Raw genomic sequence first — 17,799 nt, forward strand, 5'->3', positions numbered from 1 at the left:
TGGAAGGAGTGCACAGTGAAATCTGGGTGCCTCCTCAGACGCTCTCTGCTCTGGGCTTTGGGACTAATTACATTATTAACATGAGACATTTTACTACATCCTTTACTGTTCTTTTGCTCTTGAAGTGTGGTAAGACTTGCATAATTTATTTTAGTCTCTGTTGCAAAATTTTATACTCTTCTGGCCTTTCTAATATCCTTTATACCTGTTCTTACAGATCCTCACACCTTGTTTATGTAGCTGGGTCCTGTTCCTTTAAATGAAGAGCTTTTTGTTTCCAGTTAAACACATTATGATCTTAGTTCCCCAATGGTTCACTCGTTTTTCAACACACTATTATTCATTATTACAGTAGTACTTGTTAAAGTGGAAATATAAACACCCAATTGCTTCTTTCTTTAGCTGTTTTAATACTCCATGTTATATTTGTCTCCATTTTCCCTTTTGTTTATTTTTTTTTCTTGAATGATTTTGTTTTTATTTTTGGTTTCTGTTAAAGATTGTGACCACACTCACGCCCACACAGGCAATCACAATAATTTAGATTTATTTAAAAAATAGCAAGCAGGCAACACAGCTTCAGAACTAACAATGCACTTGTTAAAAGACCATCACACATCCTTCTTCAAGGATGGCAATCAGAATCCCATTGCACAGCAGTCTGATCCACTCCAGGTTTTGTATTGTCCTCAATCAGAATCCCATTGCACAGCAGTCTGATCCACTCCAGGCACTGTGTAGTTAATGCTTTCTGTCTTTAGAATTTACTCTTTATAGCTGTATGTTACTTTCTGTTTCATTTACTAAAGAACATTCCTGAAGCTTATATATAATTTTGCTCTTTTGCAACGGAAGCCTAATTTCCCTCCCTGTCTCTTCACAGGATGATCCAGACGCTGGGCCACAGCACCACATGGGACAGCAGAACAGCCTCATCCCTGCCCTGGAGACATGATGCCTATTTGAATGGGATCTTTTAATTAGCCCCTTTAATTATGGTAACTATTCACATGTACATAGCGCAGCTCTGTGCCATAGCAGAGAGTGATCATGTACATCACATCACACAGAACATCCCAACAGGTTTGTGACAAAGCTAGCCTGAGTCTCAAAACGGCATACACAGTATGGACAGACAAAATAAAAATAGCTTAAAATAACACACTCAAATAAAAATATCTCTTTGTTACCGAAAATATATTTTTTTCTTCTTCACATTTTTGCAATATCCGCAAATAAATTTGTCCGCAGTGGCAAATTATTTTAACCAAAAACACTTATTTCAAGAAATCCTTACAGCTCTTATGTAAATAGGTTATGATTTTTTTTTTACTCTATACATATGCCTACATTAAATCACAATTCCCAAACACAGTGCTCGCTCTCCACTGGGTCACAAAGCCGAGAGACATCACACAGTACTGGGGCTACTGGGCTGGTAGCTGGTGGGTCCCACTCGGGCCTGGTCCTGGTCTCTCAGTAATGGAAGATTTCTCTAACATTACCATTTCTAACCACTGGTGCACATACAAGCAGTGTAGGTGTCCACGCAGTGTGGCTTGCGTGTTGATCCAATAGCAGTTATTTTCTGCACAGACTGGCTTGGCAGGATGGCTGACATACAGTCTGCCCCCAGCGCACACAGGTAAAGACTTGGGATAACCACTCAAACACACCTCATTCATTTAAACCTGTTCTGCAACTGTCAGCCTCCTTATGCTTTATTCAGAGAGGGTGATGTCATCAATGAGAGTTGGGTCTGGTTCCCAGCCCACTGGCCTGGGAGTTCAGAGCTGTTTCTTGCCCATTTCCTGTCCACTTAGCTGGTCCTGGGTGCCCTACAACAGCCTTGCACAGCTCCACCCCTGGAGGATCAGCACTGTAAGCCTGCGACTTTTTAGAACCACAGACAGAGAGGATCTTAGGATGGTCCACAGAAGCACATGGTTCAGTAACAGCAGAGCCTGGAGGACTGGACCAGAGTTTTTAGGTAAACATGACATTAGCTCCAACCAGTTTTTATTCCACACATTTCTGTTGACCCTGCTTCCCACATTTTGGTCACATCTTGTCAAATCTCTCAATACTGCATCTTAACGAACCTCTGATTTTGACTTATTGTTACTTAGTCCTCACTGCTTTCACTGTGACACACAACACTCTCCCACACTCACTGCACTGCCTCACTGAAACACATCTCAGTAGCCTGCAAACTGGATCCGCTGCCACAGGCTCCTGCCCTTTGACACGTACTGGTAAAGATGCATTCACAGCGACGAACACAAAGTAACCATTAGGAAATAGTGCAATTGGCATACAATTCTAAAACCCTGCTATTATTAAGCAAATTAAATTATTTTTAGACTCGAAGAAAGTCAGAATGACATAAAACAGTGACTGATCTCTGAGTTTGGTTGCACAACTGTCTGAATGCATGTTCACAGTGCAGAGGTACAGCAGGACAACCGCTCTCAAATTGCACCAGTAACAGCCGAGGTTTCGTGGATCAGCCCCCTGGTTAGGGAAGGTTCGGAGCGGAGTGTCGGCGTGGGTGTTGTGCGCAGGGCAGCGGTGTAGCCCCGGGCAGCCCCTTCACTTCTTCCTGCAGGGCCGGCAGCAGCAGTAGCAGCACGACACCTCCTCCTCGTCCTCCTTCACGGTGAAGTCCTGCACCTTGGCCTCGTACGGCGGGGGGCTCCTGGTGTCGAGGGTGTATATGGGCATGGCGGCTGGCATCTCCGAGCCCGGTGGCCGGAAGCTGCCGTAGGGATTGAGGGCAGAGGCTCTGGCGCCGTGGCCCGCGTGGAGCCCGGCCCTGGCGGCCAGCGGGTTCACAATCACGGTGCTGGAGTCCTCGGATATGGGCCTGAGCTGCGCGCGGGGGATCAAGACGTCGCCGTAGGGGTTGTCCAGAGACAAACCTTCCATCTCCCCTTTGAGGCAGGACAAGTTCATCAGACTGCTAGCAGAGGAGTGAGAGGAGCGCTTTCTCCTCCTTCCAGGCCTCGCCTCAGAGTGCTGCTGCTCGTCACAGGTCACAGACGGGCTGCAGGTTTCGGAAGATATTCTCTGGCATGAGGAGGTTTTACTCCAAAGATCCTGTGAAATTAGGATTCGTGATTAAAAGCACAATAGTGACTCCACTTTAAAAGGTAACTCCGCTTTTTTGGTTTTGTTTTTTTGTTTTTATAAGGTTGCTTTTTTAAGAATTTATCCCAAATAAGGACACTTACTCACCTTCCTCTTTACTTGACAATTGGACCTGCTTCAAGAATCTCCGTAACCTGAACAGAAGGTAGGCACTCCAACGTGGTCTTTCAGAAGTTTGAGCTAATCCCTTTGAAAGAAACAGAGATGAGTCTTGTTTTCTCCTTCTTAGCAGGCGGTGTTGGCGATGGGGAAGCCTGCTCTTGTCTTGTCGAAGTGCTCCTCCGCTCTGTGGGACGGTGCGAGGCTGCAGGTGTTTTGGCCAGGAGCTGCATTCCAGCAGACCTGCTCCCCACAGGGCTGGGCTGAAGCAGGAGAGGGGCGGCTCTCAGTGAGTCAGAGCAGAATTGAGATGCCCCTCCCACACACCAGCCATAGCGACTGAGTCACACGACTGCCTTGCTGAAGCTTGTCTCCGGTATCCCAAACCCTAATTCTATTAGCCTTCTTATTCTTGACTTACTGGAAACAGCTGAGAAAGAGCAGATATGGCACAGCTCTTGGTTTAACCCAGCTTCCAAGAAATGTGCGGGCTGAATTAATTGATGCCGCTGTGTGACAAGCTCTACACTAGGAACACAGGGGGCGGCTTTCTGATGATGGATAGGTGGATGAGTTTGTGAGCATATAATCAGTGTTGTTCTTCATTTTAAAAGTCTTTTTTTCCCAAGTAAGTCCAGCAAGCTACTAATTAATGTGGGTATAATGTTAGTCACTGAAAATGATGTCTGAACACTTGAAAATGAGGTGGGTTTGAACATGAGCAGCAGTCCAGACAGCATCATCATGAGCTCAATGGCCTTTGTATTCGAGGCGAGTTCTCTTGTCCTTCCTAAGTGCAGATGACCACACCAGAGCGAACAGCTTCTTTGTGCTGGTGAAGTCAACAGTCACCAAGCCGCCCGGCACTACCTTCTAACAACAGGGGGCACTGCTGCTTTCTGCACCACAGGACCTGCCGGTATGATTGAGGACCTGGGCTGAAAATAAACATTCCTGCATTTTGGGAAAATGTTTATATTTAGAAAAAAGTACATGTTTTCACTGAGTAAATGTGTCACAGGAACAAGGCATCCAACGTAATTGCTCGTTCAGGAGTAAGATAAGCCATGTGTTTCTGGTGACAGACTGACTCTGACCTTCATTTAATTAAACCACATTCCAGGCTCTTAGACATGCCTGGTTCTCCCTTCTCCTTCTTAGGCACGATGTAGTCGGTTGTGTTCTCCAGCAGAGCCTTCATACCTCAGAGCAATGGAATGCACAGGAAAAGAGTTTGTACACTAGATGCTGCACTGCCTGAAGTTTTAGTCAATTATCATGTGTGATAGAGAACACGCTGAGATCGTATATCCAAATCTTAGGATGTACAGTCATAGCAGTGTTGCCATGGAGACTTTTTGGAAGTGAGAGGGAAGGCGGTAAATTTAGCAGAATGTACTTTGCCTTACTTTGACGGATTTAGTCAAAGGAAAGATAGAGTGTTTGCTTACTCATGCTTGCTTTCTCTGCTACCCACCTGGATATTAGTCTAGGCATCTCACTTCACAGTAAAACTGAGAGCTGAATAATAACTGCTTCCTTACAAGGACGTCAAGCTGTGCACACAATGGAATGGGAAATGCTGAGCTTATACCCAGACCGTGTCATAAGGAAGTTTGCTTTATTGTTTGTGGAATGCTGTTTATCCTGATGTCCGTGTGATTTCACAGTACATTCTTTGTGCAGCTGTAAGTGGTGTTATTCCATCTCAGGATGGACTAGCTGTTACCTGCTCTAGCTCTGTGCTCTGAGCCAGCTGCAGATACAGCTGTGGCAGTGGACTGGCATGAGAGTCTTTGTTAGTCTGATAGTCGGCAGGTGAATCTGAGATGGGACTGGTTTCGGACCCGTGTGAGAACAGAGCAGGGGGTCGTGGAGCAGCTGTAAGTAGTAGAGGAGACACCAGAATGCACTGGGGCCTGAAGAAGCACTGATATGCTGGACTGTTTTTCAAAGGCTAACAGACTCAGCTTGCAGACCAGATATATATACTGTATGATTTGAATTTCAATCAGCTTATTTCAGACCTGCTCCCCTGAGCAGCTGAGGCAGGGCTGCTCTGTGGTCACAGAGCTGCTGGGTCACATTCCTGCAGGGGCCTGAGTTTCTGTCAGACAGGTTCCACGGCCAAGGGCCTCGATAACAAGAGGAATCCTGACGCCCAGTAGCAGCCAGCTCACAGGGCAATCAGGCACTGTCCAGGGGTCAGTGGGCTGCTGGGAAGAGAACGGCAGGGGCTAAATGGCTCTTCACTGCCAGTGATTCTAATTTTAACGTGATAAAGGCTCACAGACACCACCCAGTTACTCTGAGAGCTGCCGGCAGGCCTGTTTTCCATGAGCACACGGCTCCGCTCAGTCTTGAGCCAGGGGAGGTGCTGGGCGGACAGCTGGGACTGTGTGCCTTGTTCAGAGGCTCAATGAGCAGCAGGCAAATCTAAATTGCTGGTAAAAGCATGTTAAATATAAAGAAGAAAGCCTGAAAAAGAATGCTTGCTCTGTATCTGTGAGTGAAATAGCAAAAGATTACAGGAGTGAGACACCTCTGTGCACGGGGAACGGTCCTGTCTGGTTTGAAGCAAGTACTATAAAAATATTATATTGTCGAACATATAGCATAAATGTTGTGTTTCTTTTCTCCTCTTTATTGCATGGAATAGACCATTACTTTTTCCTTTGTAGCCTATGCATGCTGATGCAGCTCTCTGCTTGAACTATTAAAACATTTTGCAGCATCGCTCAACAGTAAAAATTGATTGAATACATCGAAGGTTCCTTGCTGGAGATATGAAGTCACTGACAATTGCGCATGGAATTCGAGGCTTATTCCACACTGACATGCACAGAGAGTCAAATACACAAGGTTTCAGCTGCAGAATTTGCGACAGCTTGTTCCTTTGCAACTTATTCACAGTGAAGATTTAAATCTGGTCAGAGAAACCACACAAACGAGAAGAGGAAGAGATCAGCCTGTGAGAGATGGAGGGTCACTGGAGGGGGCGCTGCTGAGCTGTGACTGTGATTAAGTGCAAGGGGTGACCAGGCCCCCTCTTGTGGTTGAAGGCCCACAGGTCCCTCCCTCTCCTGCAGAGACACAGCCTGGCAGCACCTCCACACATCAGTATTCATGACCAGGGGCTCAGTGCAGTTCATTCAGGAGCTGTTATGTAATCCAACTCCTTTGCGCCCGTTCAGCACAACCTTCATTCACCCTCTCCTCCCACCTCGCTCTCTGCGGCTCCCAGCCTCCTTCGCTGCGTCTCTTATTTTCTGCTAAGACCATTTATACCAGATTTGCTGACTGCAATTCTCACACACCCTTCCCTCTCACTTCTATCTACGCAGAGAATTTCAGCTCCTCTGCGATGGGCTCAGACTTTTACCCTCAGAGTGGAAGGGCTGGCCAGTGGGTATGTTCTGGGCAAGGCGATGGTCAGCTCAACACAGGCATCTACAGACAAGCTCGTTCCTCGAGCATAGCAGAGCAAACCTGCGCGGTGTGAGGAGAAGAGGCTCACACAGAGGATTAGACCAATATGAGCTCTCTGCTTATAGCAGGCGGGGAGTCTGATTCGGTTTCTTCATGCTGTGAGCTAGCGTTGACAGTGTAGCACACTGGAAAAGGGACGTTGTCCAACTTTCACGGAACTTGTGTTCTCTTGCGATCTGAAGAACGTGCTCCTGTTGTTGTCATGAGAGAAATCCAATCTGCCCTGGTCTGGTTTTACTGGTGTCAGCAATTATGAAGGGGGGAGGGGTGGAGAGGGGACTGCTGGAATCAAGCAATCATTTCTGTCGTGCATGTAATTTGCAGGAAAGGGGTTTTGACACTGTTACGGTTTAAATCTGTCCTGTATTTTAAATGAGTTTGAGATGTTTTTGCTCCTTGTGTTCCCTGTTTTCCTATTTGCATGTGTAGGTAATGTGTGAACCACGACAGGGCCAGGTCCTGCTCTCTGAGCTGAGCTGTGCCCAGTTCAGGAGTGTTGGGGTGCTGGGGTGTGAGGGAGCTGAGGTGCAGGGGTGTTGGGGTGCTGGTTTACTGGGGTGCAGGGACGTCCTGTGCAGAGGACCAGTTTTCTGCACCTTGCCCAGTCTCACTGATTTATACCACTGACCTTCCTGCTCTGGGCAAGAATGACAGAAAACATGAGCTCTGACTCTGCTAATCTGATGTTTTTCTTTGTGTTTTTTCTTCTGAATCTCCCTTCACAAATGAGAACCGAAGAGAGGCCACAACACGACAAACATGACTGGCTGGCTTGTTCCAGGCTCATGCAGCACTATGTGTAAGAAAGTGCCTCTTGTTCTCAGTTTGAAATGATCTTCCACATAGTTTCCACTTGTGTTCCACTGTTTACTCTGAAGAAGGCGACTGGGTTGACTTTATCAATGCCTTCGAGTATTTTGAATTCTTGAATAAAGTCCCCTTGTCGTTTTCTCTGCTGAAGTCTAAATGCCTGTCAGTGTGCAGAATGTTTCTAGAATCTGAGTAGAATACACAGTTCTAATATGTATGTATTTCTATTTAATATTATATATGGTAAATAGAAATAGAATCAGACTTGTTGTTTAATTGTCTAAGGCTTCAGAAATCGGTTTAGAATGGAGTGATCAGGAGAGTTTGTTCATTGCCCTTGTAAGAAGTGCTCGGTAAAGAGATTGTTTTTACAAATGCCACTTGCCCTGTATGAGTGAGAAATGATATTTCTGAAGTTTCCATAAGCATGAGCACCACTGAGCATGAGTTCAGGCTGCAGAGGGGGCAGCTTCTATCTCCGCGGAGCCTGGCAGGAGTGCTGGGCTTCTCCGACCCCACAGTGGCCACATTCTTCTGAGCTCCACAGCGGTTTTGTGTGTCTTGTGCCTCCTGTGTGGGAAAAGTGCTGCCCCTCCTCTCTCCAGTCTGGGCTGGACTGGGGCACTGGGGCTGCTGGTGAACGGGTCCACAGAGACACAGCCATTCCCAGGTAATGGACAAATTAAAAAAAAAAGAACAGGAAATTAGAGTTTTTTTTCACAAACATTTCATTTTGATTGCCGTGCTATCCTACAGAGTACCTGCTCAATGACTGATGTGCTTTTTCATCAATCGAAGAGCCTGCTAGTGTCTGAAAGCCATTTTCTGCAGATCAGACAGGTTCCGGATGTGTGGCTGACCTTTCGGTTTCTAAAGCCAGAAACCCCAGTGTCTCACGCTGTGGGCGTCAGGGTGAAAGTTCCTGGGAGCCAATCAGGTGGCTCGGCCAGAGAGAAAGGGCAGCACACAGCAGTCTTCTGATAAATAAGTGATGGGGAATCCATTTCGCCCGACCCAGTTCATGGAGAGGCAGTGCTCCGGTATGTGCTATTGTTTGCACTGTGTCATCAGAGAGCCCAAGGAAGGGAACGGCTCTGACCCGCTGTGTAAGCTCTGTAGGCGCTGCCCACGGGGGAGAAGGGGTGTGCAGGCAGGACAGGGGTATGAAAGATGATGTCCTCTCATGCAACAGCCGACATGGTCAGCTGAACTCGAGAGGTTTCCTGAGTCTCTTCTTGTAAAATCAGAAATAAATTTGTTGTTCCTGATGGATACGAAACAGACAAGACTGCTCTCCCATCACATTACTGAAGGAGCCCTTAAACAGCCACGTGAGTGCAGCTGTGGAATGACTCCTTGTCTATTGCTGGATCTGGGCTTTATCCGGGAGCTAATTTGCAGCTCCTGGATAAGTCAAGTTGACGGCTCTTGCCCTGCAGCTGTGTGTGGCAGTGGAGAGGCCGCGAGTCGGCTGGCAGAATCAGGTCGACTCTCCCTGCAGGGGAAGCGAGGACAGCGCCTCCCCTGGGCGCAGTCGCGGTCGGAGTGGACTCCCCCCACGCCTCCCGAGCCGTTACTCCAGCTGCCTCCTCCGCAGGAGCCTCAGCTTGCATGCGTGTGGCTCGGTTCTTGCTGGGAGCAGCCCCTTGTCTTTATTTTTCTAAATGAAAGGAACTGAGAAAGGTCCCAGCACAAGGACGCCTTTCAGGTCAGCTTGCTCTTTCAGAAACGGCGGATCTAGTTATTCCAGTCTCACAGGATCCCTGGAAATGGGTTTCCACACTGTGGCCCGGGAGCTCGGGAGCTCGGGAGCTGTTTCCTGCTTGCAGGCCTGAAAGCACTTGCGCTTGAACTTCCGCCTGTGTCCTCTGGATGCCCGAGTCAGTGCTGTGCTGGATTATTTTCTCTGTATCCTGCAGAGTCCAGAATAATTCAATAACGTTTCCCTGAGGGCATCTTTTCTTCAGCTGTGATTCAGCTCCTCTCACCTGCCCTCACAGGCCTGACTTTGCTCTGGACAGTAACGCACACAGAAGCTCTTTCCAGAGGGATGGATACAGCGCTTCACACGTGCAAAGAAAAGTTTATTTCCCTCTTCCATTTCTGTAATTAAAAGAAAATCCCGGAGGTCGGAAGAGTGTGTGAAGAACGTTAGGGAGGGAATAAGTGATGTGTCCCAGCTGTGTGTGTGTGATAGAGCAGGGAGTGTGGCGTGTGCCCGTGTGTGTGCGGTCTATGTGTGGAAGGTGAGGGTGTTTGGAATGCGTGAGAGTGTGGGCGTCTGCTGCCAGGCTTGCCTCCCTGAATTCCAGCAGTCCGCTCCCCTGCCCTCTGCACCCCTTCCCTGCCAGAGGCGGGTTAGCGTGGCACTGGAGGAGGTCGGTGGTCTCGGCCAGGCTGGTGCGGGCTCAGGTGCCTGTCAGTGCACTGGGGAGCCCTGCCCCCCTGACTGGGCCCCGGGCGGGGGCAGAGGTAGTTCAGTATCCTCCCAGGCCCCGGGGCGGATGTGGAGTCCAGAATCACGCTGTAGTGTTTTCCCAGGGCTGTACCTGGAACAGGCAGACACACTGTGCACTGCCTCCCCTGAGCTCAGCACTGCACTGCCTGAAACTGCCTTCACCTCAGCTCAGGCCAGGAAGCAGTTGCTGTAAGCCAGGTATAGTCTTCTTGCAATAGCCTCATTATCAGACACAGGCATGCTGATGTTTATGTCCTGTACCATCTGGACACAAAATGATGATGAGGTAGATGATGAGCCAACTGATGTGATGAACATTTCAAGTGAAAAAAATTGAAATCAACCTGAAACAAACTAGAAGCACCAGTTTCACCCTTTTTTGTCTTTTCTTCAACTATAAACATATAAATACAGACATCCTGGAACCCCCTGTTACAGTAATAAAACAAATAAATGAGCCAAAAAATGTTAAGGAAAGTTGTGCGCATAGCATGCTCATTGTCATTGGCAGGGATCTGCCCCTCCCCTCACACATAGGACCACATCCTTACAGTCATTTAACACAGCCAGCACAGAGCAGTACCAGGTCTGCGTACTCCAGGGACTGAGCCCACGCTGACTGGTTGTCCTCGTCCCAGGCCGAGGACGCAGAGGAGGGAATTGTGTGCAGGTCGGAGGTAAGCAAGAGAGTGAGAGAGAGAGGAAGGAAGTGCAGCCCACAGTCTGCTCACAATGAGCCACAGAGCTCGCTGAGGGCAGCAGAGATGTGAAAGACTTCACTAACAACGTCTGTTAGGCTCATGAACACCAGAGAGAGAGTCTGCTTCTGTCTGACCTGAGGCAGCGAGGGGAGCACATCAGAGAGCTAACTGCTCCAGAAGAAAAGACAGAGAGGAGCAGGCAGGGAGACCAGTCCAGCTTGCAGGGCAGGTAAGAGTTTTCACAGGCTGTCCTGTGCTGTTTGCAATAACATATATAAAGTGTTTCAATAACAATAATGAAGTGCACGGTTATGTGATTGTTCTTGATTTGGCAGTTTGTGATGAAAGGTATGACTTACAGTGTGTTTCATCCCACTGTCACCTGTAGGGTCTTCTGCACAGCACTCTGGGATAACAGCCATCCCACTGTCACCTGTAGGCTCTCCTGCACAGCACTCTGGGTGCCTGCTGAAGCTGACAAAACCTTTTATGGTCGTTTTCACCATTACTATTATCTTCAGTGTAAAGGCTGTCTTTGTGTTACAGCTTCCTCTCCAGTGAGGGAGATCTTCACCGAGCTGTTTCTTGACAGATCGCAGTGAATCATCCATGACGACAAAGGCTGACTTATTGTTCTGCACACCCACCAGTGTGCTGGAGGAGCAGAGCTTCACTGCTGCGCTCTGTCCTCCTGCATGAGAGAGAAGGAAATAAGAACACATGCAGTTGTCAGTTTTTCAAAGACCCATCAAGTCAACTTGATTTGGAGATGACTAAAACGATGCCTTTTTTTTTGTTTGTTCTGAAATGACAGCAATCTGCTCTTTGAAAACGGCATCAAAGACGTAAAAATGGATTGACACCAAAACAATATTTCCATGGGTAGCATGCTCCTACACACTTCCGTTTCTCAGGGGAGCTTGGATGTCCTTTTTTGTTCAAATGTGTGATTCTAAATCTAGCAACAACAGAGCTACAATCTAATTCTCTCGTCAGCATGACAGATATATGGATCTCAATCACAGCTGCTCTGTTTCTCAGTGCTTAGCCCCCTGCCTGGCTGGGTGTGTCTCTGCACTCTCCAGAGAGTGCTGCTACAATCTCTGAACACGAGCTACAGTGTCCAGAACTCAGCTGGCCACAGTCAGGAGCTTTCACACTGCAGCCTAGCTCCAGGACACCTGCTCTAACAATAGGGAACTGAACAAGTGCTGTATCATTGTGGTTAGTGTTTTAGAGATGAACATTCAACTGACCAAATTACACGGCACAGAATGAATTGATACTATTTGTTTCCTTGGCAGCTCTCAAGATGCAGTGTGATGCTTTCAGCTCTCAGAACTGTAACCAGTCAGAGACTCATATCTCTGTCATTCGTGATAAAGTGTGTGCTTGGAATGAGAACTGGTTAATGAATAGAAAATAGAGAATACAGATAAGGGGTGAATACTCAAACTGGGTTGTTGTAATTACAGGAGTACCACAGAGATCTGTATCAGGACCACTGCTCTTCCGAATTAATATCTAGACACTGGTTTAGTTACTGAAGTAGTGTTTCCAAAGGATATAAAAATAAGATTAGCAACCACTGTAAAATCAGCTAAGAAAATTCCAAATGTTTTAGACAAAATTCAGGACTTAGGCAGGTGACAATTAAGGCAAACAAACGGGGATTGTAAAATTTGAGTGCAAAAATAAGACTGCAAACAACTGAGCTTGTTTATTGAATGTTTCTGAACTTGAAGAAGCTACATTAGAAAATGACATGAGTTTATGTGCACATGTGTTGATCATCTAGATCAAATAAATCTAGACATTAAAAGCAATAAAAAGGAACAGAATGTTAGGATATATACAGTAGTTAAACATGCAGAATTCAACTCAAGGGATATTGTGCACCGTGTATAGTGTATGTCAGACCTCATTGGGAATATTGTTTGGTCACCACGCTGCTCTGGAATCAGTCCAAAAAAGAGCAAATAGCTACATTCCCAGTCCTGTATGGACAGGGTGAAATGAATGAATCTCTTCAGTCTTGAAAAGAGAAGACCACATACAGGGATCGTGATACAAGAATTCCCAATCCTCCAAGACCCTGAGCACAAAGACAGCAGACACCAGTGGAGCGGCCCAGGGCACTCAGGTGGGAACTGCAGGGTCTTGCTTTTCAAAAAATCATTCCTCAGAGCAATAGAGCAATAGATGTGTCAATTTCCTGCAACAGAGCTGCCGATCAGCTGTAATGGAGCAATATTCTCTGCTGCTGCCAGCCATGTCTTCTGCTCCCCTGGTAATTTCACAAAACAAATTCAGTTTGAACTGCGTCCAGTACAAAATTCCACAAAAATTGCACTTATAGGTTGAGTTGGGCCACGTGAAGCAGATGATTGAAATGTCAGGCCTGTGAAAAGCTCCAGTCTTCTCTGTGTGGGGGGCTGTGAAGGCTGCCAGCTGAGCAGAGCTCCGTGAAGACGCTCCGGCGCGCGCAGGGTTAAAGAGGCCTGTCGCACTCAGTGTGGGGGCTGGGGGAGGCACAGTCCTCGTTGGCTGGAGATTTTCACTGGTGATGAAAAACGTGATTCCGTCTGCAGCGGCACTGCAGCGCGGACTGCAGAGAGAGAGAGCGAGCAGGAGAGCATCCAGAGCAGCAGGAGGAGGCAAGGACAGAGACGCAGCGCGGAGGAGAGCAATGGGCAGAGCTGGAGCTGCACGGCAGAGGAATTATTAGCACAATGGAGGGCAGAGGGATGGTCGGGACCGCATGACAGCTGAAGGGAGGCAGCAAGAGAGATTACAGCACCGCCAGAGAGGCTGGGGATACAGCGGAAGGAGAGCACTGCTCCGCTCGGGACAGACAGGTACAGACACACAGAGCAGAGAGACGCTCAGGAAACAGCAGGCAGGGAAAGCCAGGAATAAACATCCAAGGAAGGAGGAGGGACAGATCAAGAGGAGGGTGGAATTCTCCGAGTGAATCGGAAGCAAGCTTCACGCTGCACAACGAAGAGAGGTTCTCCGACCTGTTCCTGCTTTCCTTCTGGAGCCAGGGTCCGACCCGGCACTGTCTGGGGCCGCGGGCCCCCTCCTCTCCCGTCCCCTCCGGCCGGAAGGGGCCACACATCGCCAGGCTGGAGGCTGGGCGCTGCTGGGCTCGCTGGGAGCACATCCTCGCTGCTGCCCCCTGACCGGCTCGGGACACCCTGAGGGACAAGGACAGGACCCACCGAGACTGGCACTGCGGCGTGAGGGAGCGCCTCGGGGGCCCGGGGGCCCGGGGGCACCGGGGTGAGAGGCCTCACATGGGGGCGGAGGGAGGGGGAGGGCCAGCCGCGGGGCACTGCAGGTGGCAGAGCCCTGGCGAGGTCAGGGGGAAGGAAAGTGCTGGAATGCAGAGCCGAGGGGCGAAGCTTTGCTGCTGGAGACGTCAGATGCCAGACCTTTGCCTCAGGAGGCAGCCCTTGTGTTGTTCTTTGGATCTGTCGTTACCAGTACCGGTACCAGTATTAAACTGCACGACCAGTAAGCGAGCTGTACCAGAGAGCTGATCCGGATTGACCTCAGACCTCAGCCCTGTGAGACAAGATGGAGGGTGTTAAAGTCTAATCTGGGCAGGAGAAGCCAGCAGCTGGCCAGATGCTGGAGGCTGGAGTGACACCCTGCCCAGGCTCTGAGAAAGCAGACCTGCCAGGTCCCAGCTGTGGTCACTGGGCTGTCTGCTGGGGGTGAGACTGAGCTTCATCATGAAATGGCAGTGAATGAATAAAGCTTGCTAGGTCTGGGGTTGTCCTTGTGCCGTTGTTTTAGGCTGGGTAATTAACCACAGGGCTCTCTGGAGGGTGTGAGATAGACGTAGCGGTAAATGAATAAGTAGGCATCACTGAGGCAGCCTTGCTGTTCTGAGCTGAAAATGGCTGCAGCACAGAGCAGGGAGCCCTGGGCCTGTCAGGCAGAGAGGCTCGGATGAGCACAAAGGGGGAATTAGTATGAGTGGCGGGCGGCGGCGGCGCTGACGTGACAGCTGTGAGCTGTGGAGGTGTTGCTCCAGTCCGGGCTGGAGAGGCAGTGCGAGCGCTCTGCAGATGTGACAGGAAGGAAGTGCTCTACTGTCAAAGCCTTTCGCTGTCCAGAGCAGCAGTAAATTAATCCTGGAGCTTATTTTACTTGTAATCATGTTGTATAATCTATCATTAAAAGAATGGACAGCAGGAAGAATGGAGACTTTGTTTATTTTTATGAGTTGCCATTTTTAATTTGATGACAAAACAGAGCTTAAAATGGATTTTGCAAAGACAGCAAGAAGCCCGGGTAATTGGCTGTGCATGAATGGCTGGGACAGTTTGTGCTGACAGTAGCATCTCCCCAGCCTCCCCCTCCATGTGGTAGTAATGGTACCAGCCTGCTTTATTTTCTGATGCCTCCCCCCCCCCCCTGGGCTGGGCAGAATGGTACGGTCATGTTGCTGTTTCTGCTGCAGGTGCCAACTGGCCCATCAGTGGCAGCTCTTTCTGGTGGGAGTCGGTGAAGGCAGGGCCGTCACACACTCTGTCAAGGTACTGAGTGTTCGGACATATTTATCAGGGCATTTCTTTCCTTCATAGGAACTGATAAGTAAGTGGGTTTAACTTAGAAACAAACAAGCCTGAATGTGAAATGTGGTTTGATCTTGTCTAATGGCTGTCCAGCTAGATGTGTTGATACACTCTTCATTAATCAGGATTACTTTCATTCTATCTTAAATCAAATAGTAACAAGTGGGATGAGATGAGATTTAGCACTGATTGGTATTCCAATGCTTGAATAATGCTGGAATGCACTTTCTGTTTTTCCAGGGGCTGTTGGCACCGAAGGATCTGAAACACTTCCAGCCCCGAGGAGGCAGCAGATCTCCGCAGCCGGCCGGCAGCACTGGGGCCGCCTATGGCTCGAGGGGAGGCCGAGGGGGAGGACGCTGGCAGCCATGTGACTGAGTGCTAAGGGAGCGGGTCTGAGAGGACATAGCCGGCAGTCTTACAGCTCAGAAACAACACAACACACCTACAAACCGCAAGTCACATCCGCCTCCCAGAGGCCAGCAAACCCCACCTCTTCACGCGAACCAGAGGCACTTCAAGAGCTGAATCTGCATCCCAACCTCCGACAAGATCCCGTCTCTCTGCTCATCTGATCCTATTGCACTAATCCCTGAGAAGCCAGGAGACCCCAGGTTGTACCAGTGCAGAGAGCATCTTCCTTAAAATGTGGAATATCGGACCTCCGTCAAGACTCTAGAGCCAGGAACAGACGCCAGACATTAGGAGTCTTGTGTCCATACAGTCAGCACACTGTCTGGCTTGTTAACAGCTGTCCTGTCCAGGCTTTCTGTATCTAACACTGGAGCTGAATTAGGAAAGAGCAACACATTTTTGTGTTCTCATGAATCTCAAAGTTCATGAAGAAGCTGTTGCACCTGCCTGAGATGAGTTCTGATTCCCTTTTACTCCTGTGAGAGACAGCTGTGGGCTGATTGGAACAAGTCTCCCTGCACCCTGACAGAGTCAGTCAGGAGCCATCAGTACTGGGATCTCGCTGCCACTCAGGGCCAAAGGATTTAGCAGTTAAGAACGTTCCTGCTCCAGGACACAAAGCTGTCAACAGAGTTCAAGTTCTACCTGTACGTCAGTATGTTCGTGTGTCATTATTTATTCTTGTAAATATCCAGAACATATCATCCTGCTAAACCTGTGAACATCTGATAGGCGTCATCATCTCACTACTTGTCTGTTACTGTGCTGTAAGCAGTCCATTGGTTTCTCTGAAGAAGCGAGACCGCTGGCTGCTCGACTGGCGACACTGAGCCTAGTGTAACAGCACCATCTGCCATATCACAGCCTCTTAACCAAAGGGACCTGCAATAACAGCCATCCTGCTCCCCACCCGCTGGGCCCAGGCTGAGTGACCTCTTGACGGAGAGCCGCCCAGCTCTCTGGACCCTCCAGGAGGGCCTGCCGGGCCTCGCACCGGGATCCGAAGGGAACATGGACAGTGCCATCAGACCCCGAATTCCATCGAATGGCTGAAGGCCAGCAACAGGGACACCCCAAGACATCCGCGTAGCGCCCAGACTCCTGAGGACAGAGGAGCCCCAGAGCTGAGCTGAACCCCAGCGCCCCGCTCCTCCGCTGTGTGACCTTCCCCCCAGTCGAGCGCATGTCCTGCCTGCGCCGCCAGACCGTGTCTATCCCCATGGACACTGTCAAGATCATCCAATCGGAGAAGTTCCCACACGAGTGCCCCGCCCCCCAGCCTCGCTACGCCCCCTCCCCGAGGGTGGCCTGGGGGGGGGAGGGGGAGGTGATCGTGAACCAGGCCTGCAGCGACATCGGCCTGGACGGGGTGGGCGCCCCCCCCCTGGTGCCCCCGCCGCCGCCGCCGTCCCGCAGGGAGAGGGGGTACCTGGCTCCGCGCAAGGCCAGCGCCGCCGAGCTGTGCTACCACAACCAGTACCACTGCAAGGTGGAGGACGTGATCGTGAACCAGTACGTGCTGCGCTCGGCCGCCGCCGCGCCCTGCGAGCCGCTGGAGTGCCCCACCTGCGGCCACACCTACAACTTCACGGGCAAGCGCCCCCGCATCCTGTCCTGCCTGCACTCGGTGTGCGAGGAGTGCCTGCAGATCCTGTACGAGTCCTGCCCCAAGTACAAGTTCATCTCCTGCCCCACCTGCCGCCGGGAGACTGTGCTCTTCACCGACTATGGCCTGGCGGCGCTGGCGGTCAACACCAGCATCCTGAGCCGGCTGCCCGCCGAGGGGGGCCTGGGGCCCCCCAACCCCGTGCAGTGGGGTGGCGACTCGGACCGCAGCTGCTACCAGACCGTGCGCCAGTACTGCCAGTCCGCCTGCACCTGCCAGCTGGGCAACCCGCTGTCTTCCTGCGCCATCATGTAGCCTCCCGAGCCCCGTGCCCCGTGCCCCCGGACTGACAGAGCGCTCTCTTTCATAACACTGGAAAATAGCCTGTGGAGAAGCTGCAGAGACTGAAAGAATGAGATATGAAAAAAGGGAATTATCCAATAAATGTATTTTATGTATGAACTCCTGTTCTGTCCTCCTTCC

At 49.8% G+C, this 17,799-nt stretch overlaps 2 protein-coding genes across 6 annotated transcripts; one reads left to right on the forward strand and one right to left on the reverse strand.

Moving 5' to 3' along the window:
• Positions 1 to 530: 530 nt before the first annotated feature.
• LOC138224987 (uncharacterized) lies at positions 531 to 3,523 on the reverse strand. Its single transcript, XM_069183399.1, has 2 exons — positions 3,238 to 3,523; positions 531 to 3,099 (listed from the first exon to the last, which is right to left on the reverse strand). The coding sequence occupies exon 2, from the start codon at positions 2,953 to 2,955 to the stop codon at positions 2,593 to 2,595; it is 363 nt and encodes a 120-aa protein (XP_069039500.1). The 5' UTR covers positions 2,956 to 3,099; positions 3,238 to 3,523; the 3' UTR covers positions 531 to 2,592.
• A 7,094-nt stretch (positions 3,524 to 10,617) lies between these two features.
• Positions 10,618 to 17,778, forward strand: rnf208 (ring finger protein 208). Of its 5 annotated transcripts, XM_015366473.2 has the most exons (4): positions 10,618 to 10,936; positions 11,096 to 13,992; positions 15,182 to 15,257; positions 15,537 to 17,778. In XM_015366473.2, the coding sequence occupies exon 4, from the start codon at positions 16,894 to 16,896 to the stop codon at positions 17,629 to 17,631; it is 738 nt and encodes a 245-aa protein (XP_015221959.2). In that variant the 5' UTR covers positions 10,618 to 10,936; positions 11,096 to 13,992; positions 15,182 to 15,257; positions 15,537 to 16,893; the 3' UTR covers positions 17,632 to 17,778. The 5 variants fall into 5 exon arrangements, with proteins under 5 accessions (XP_015221959.2, XP_015221957.2, XP_015221961.2 ...); XM_015366471.2 differs by lacking the exon at positions 15,182 to 15,257; XM_015366475.2 differs by lacking the exon at positions 15,182 to 15,257 and having other exon boundaries at positions 11,096 to 13,565.
• The last annotated feature ends 21 nt before the right edge of the window (positions 17,779 to 17,799 follow it).

The sequence above is a fragment of the Lepisosteus oculatus genome, chromosome 24 (assembly GCF_040954835.1).
Source record: "Lepisosteus oculatus isolate fLepOcu1 chromosome 24, fLepOcu1.hap2, whole genome shotgun sequence".
In the NCBI taxonomy this organism is placed as follows: domain Eukaryota; kingdom Metazoa; phylum Chordata; class Actinopteri; order Semionotiformes; family Lepisosteidae; genus Lepisosteus; species Lepisosteus oculatus.

What these genes read in the sequence shown, in the direction of transcription:
- LOC138224987 (XM_069183399.1), bottom strand. Translation starts at nt 2,955, where the DNA reads ATGAACTTGTCCTGCCTCAAAGGGGAGATGGAAGGTTTGTCTCTGGAC.
- rnf208 (XM_015366473.2), top strand. Translation starts at nt 16,894, where the DNA reads ATGTCCTGCCTGCGCCGCCAGACCGTGTCTATCCCCATGGACACTGTC.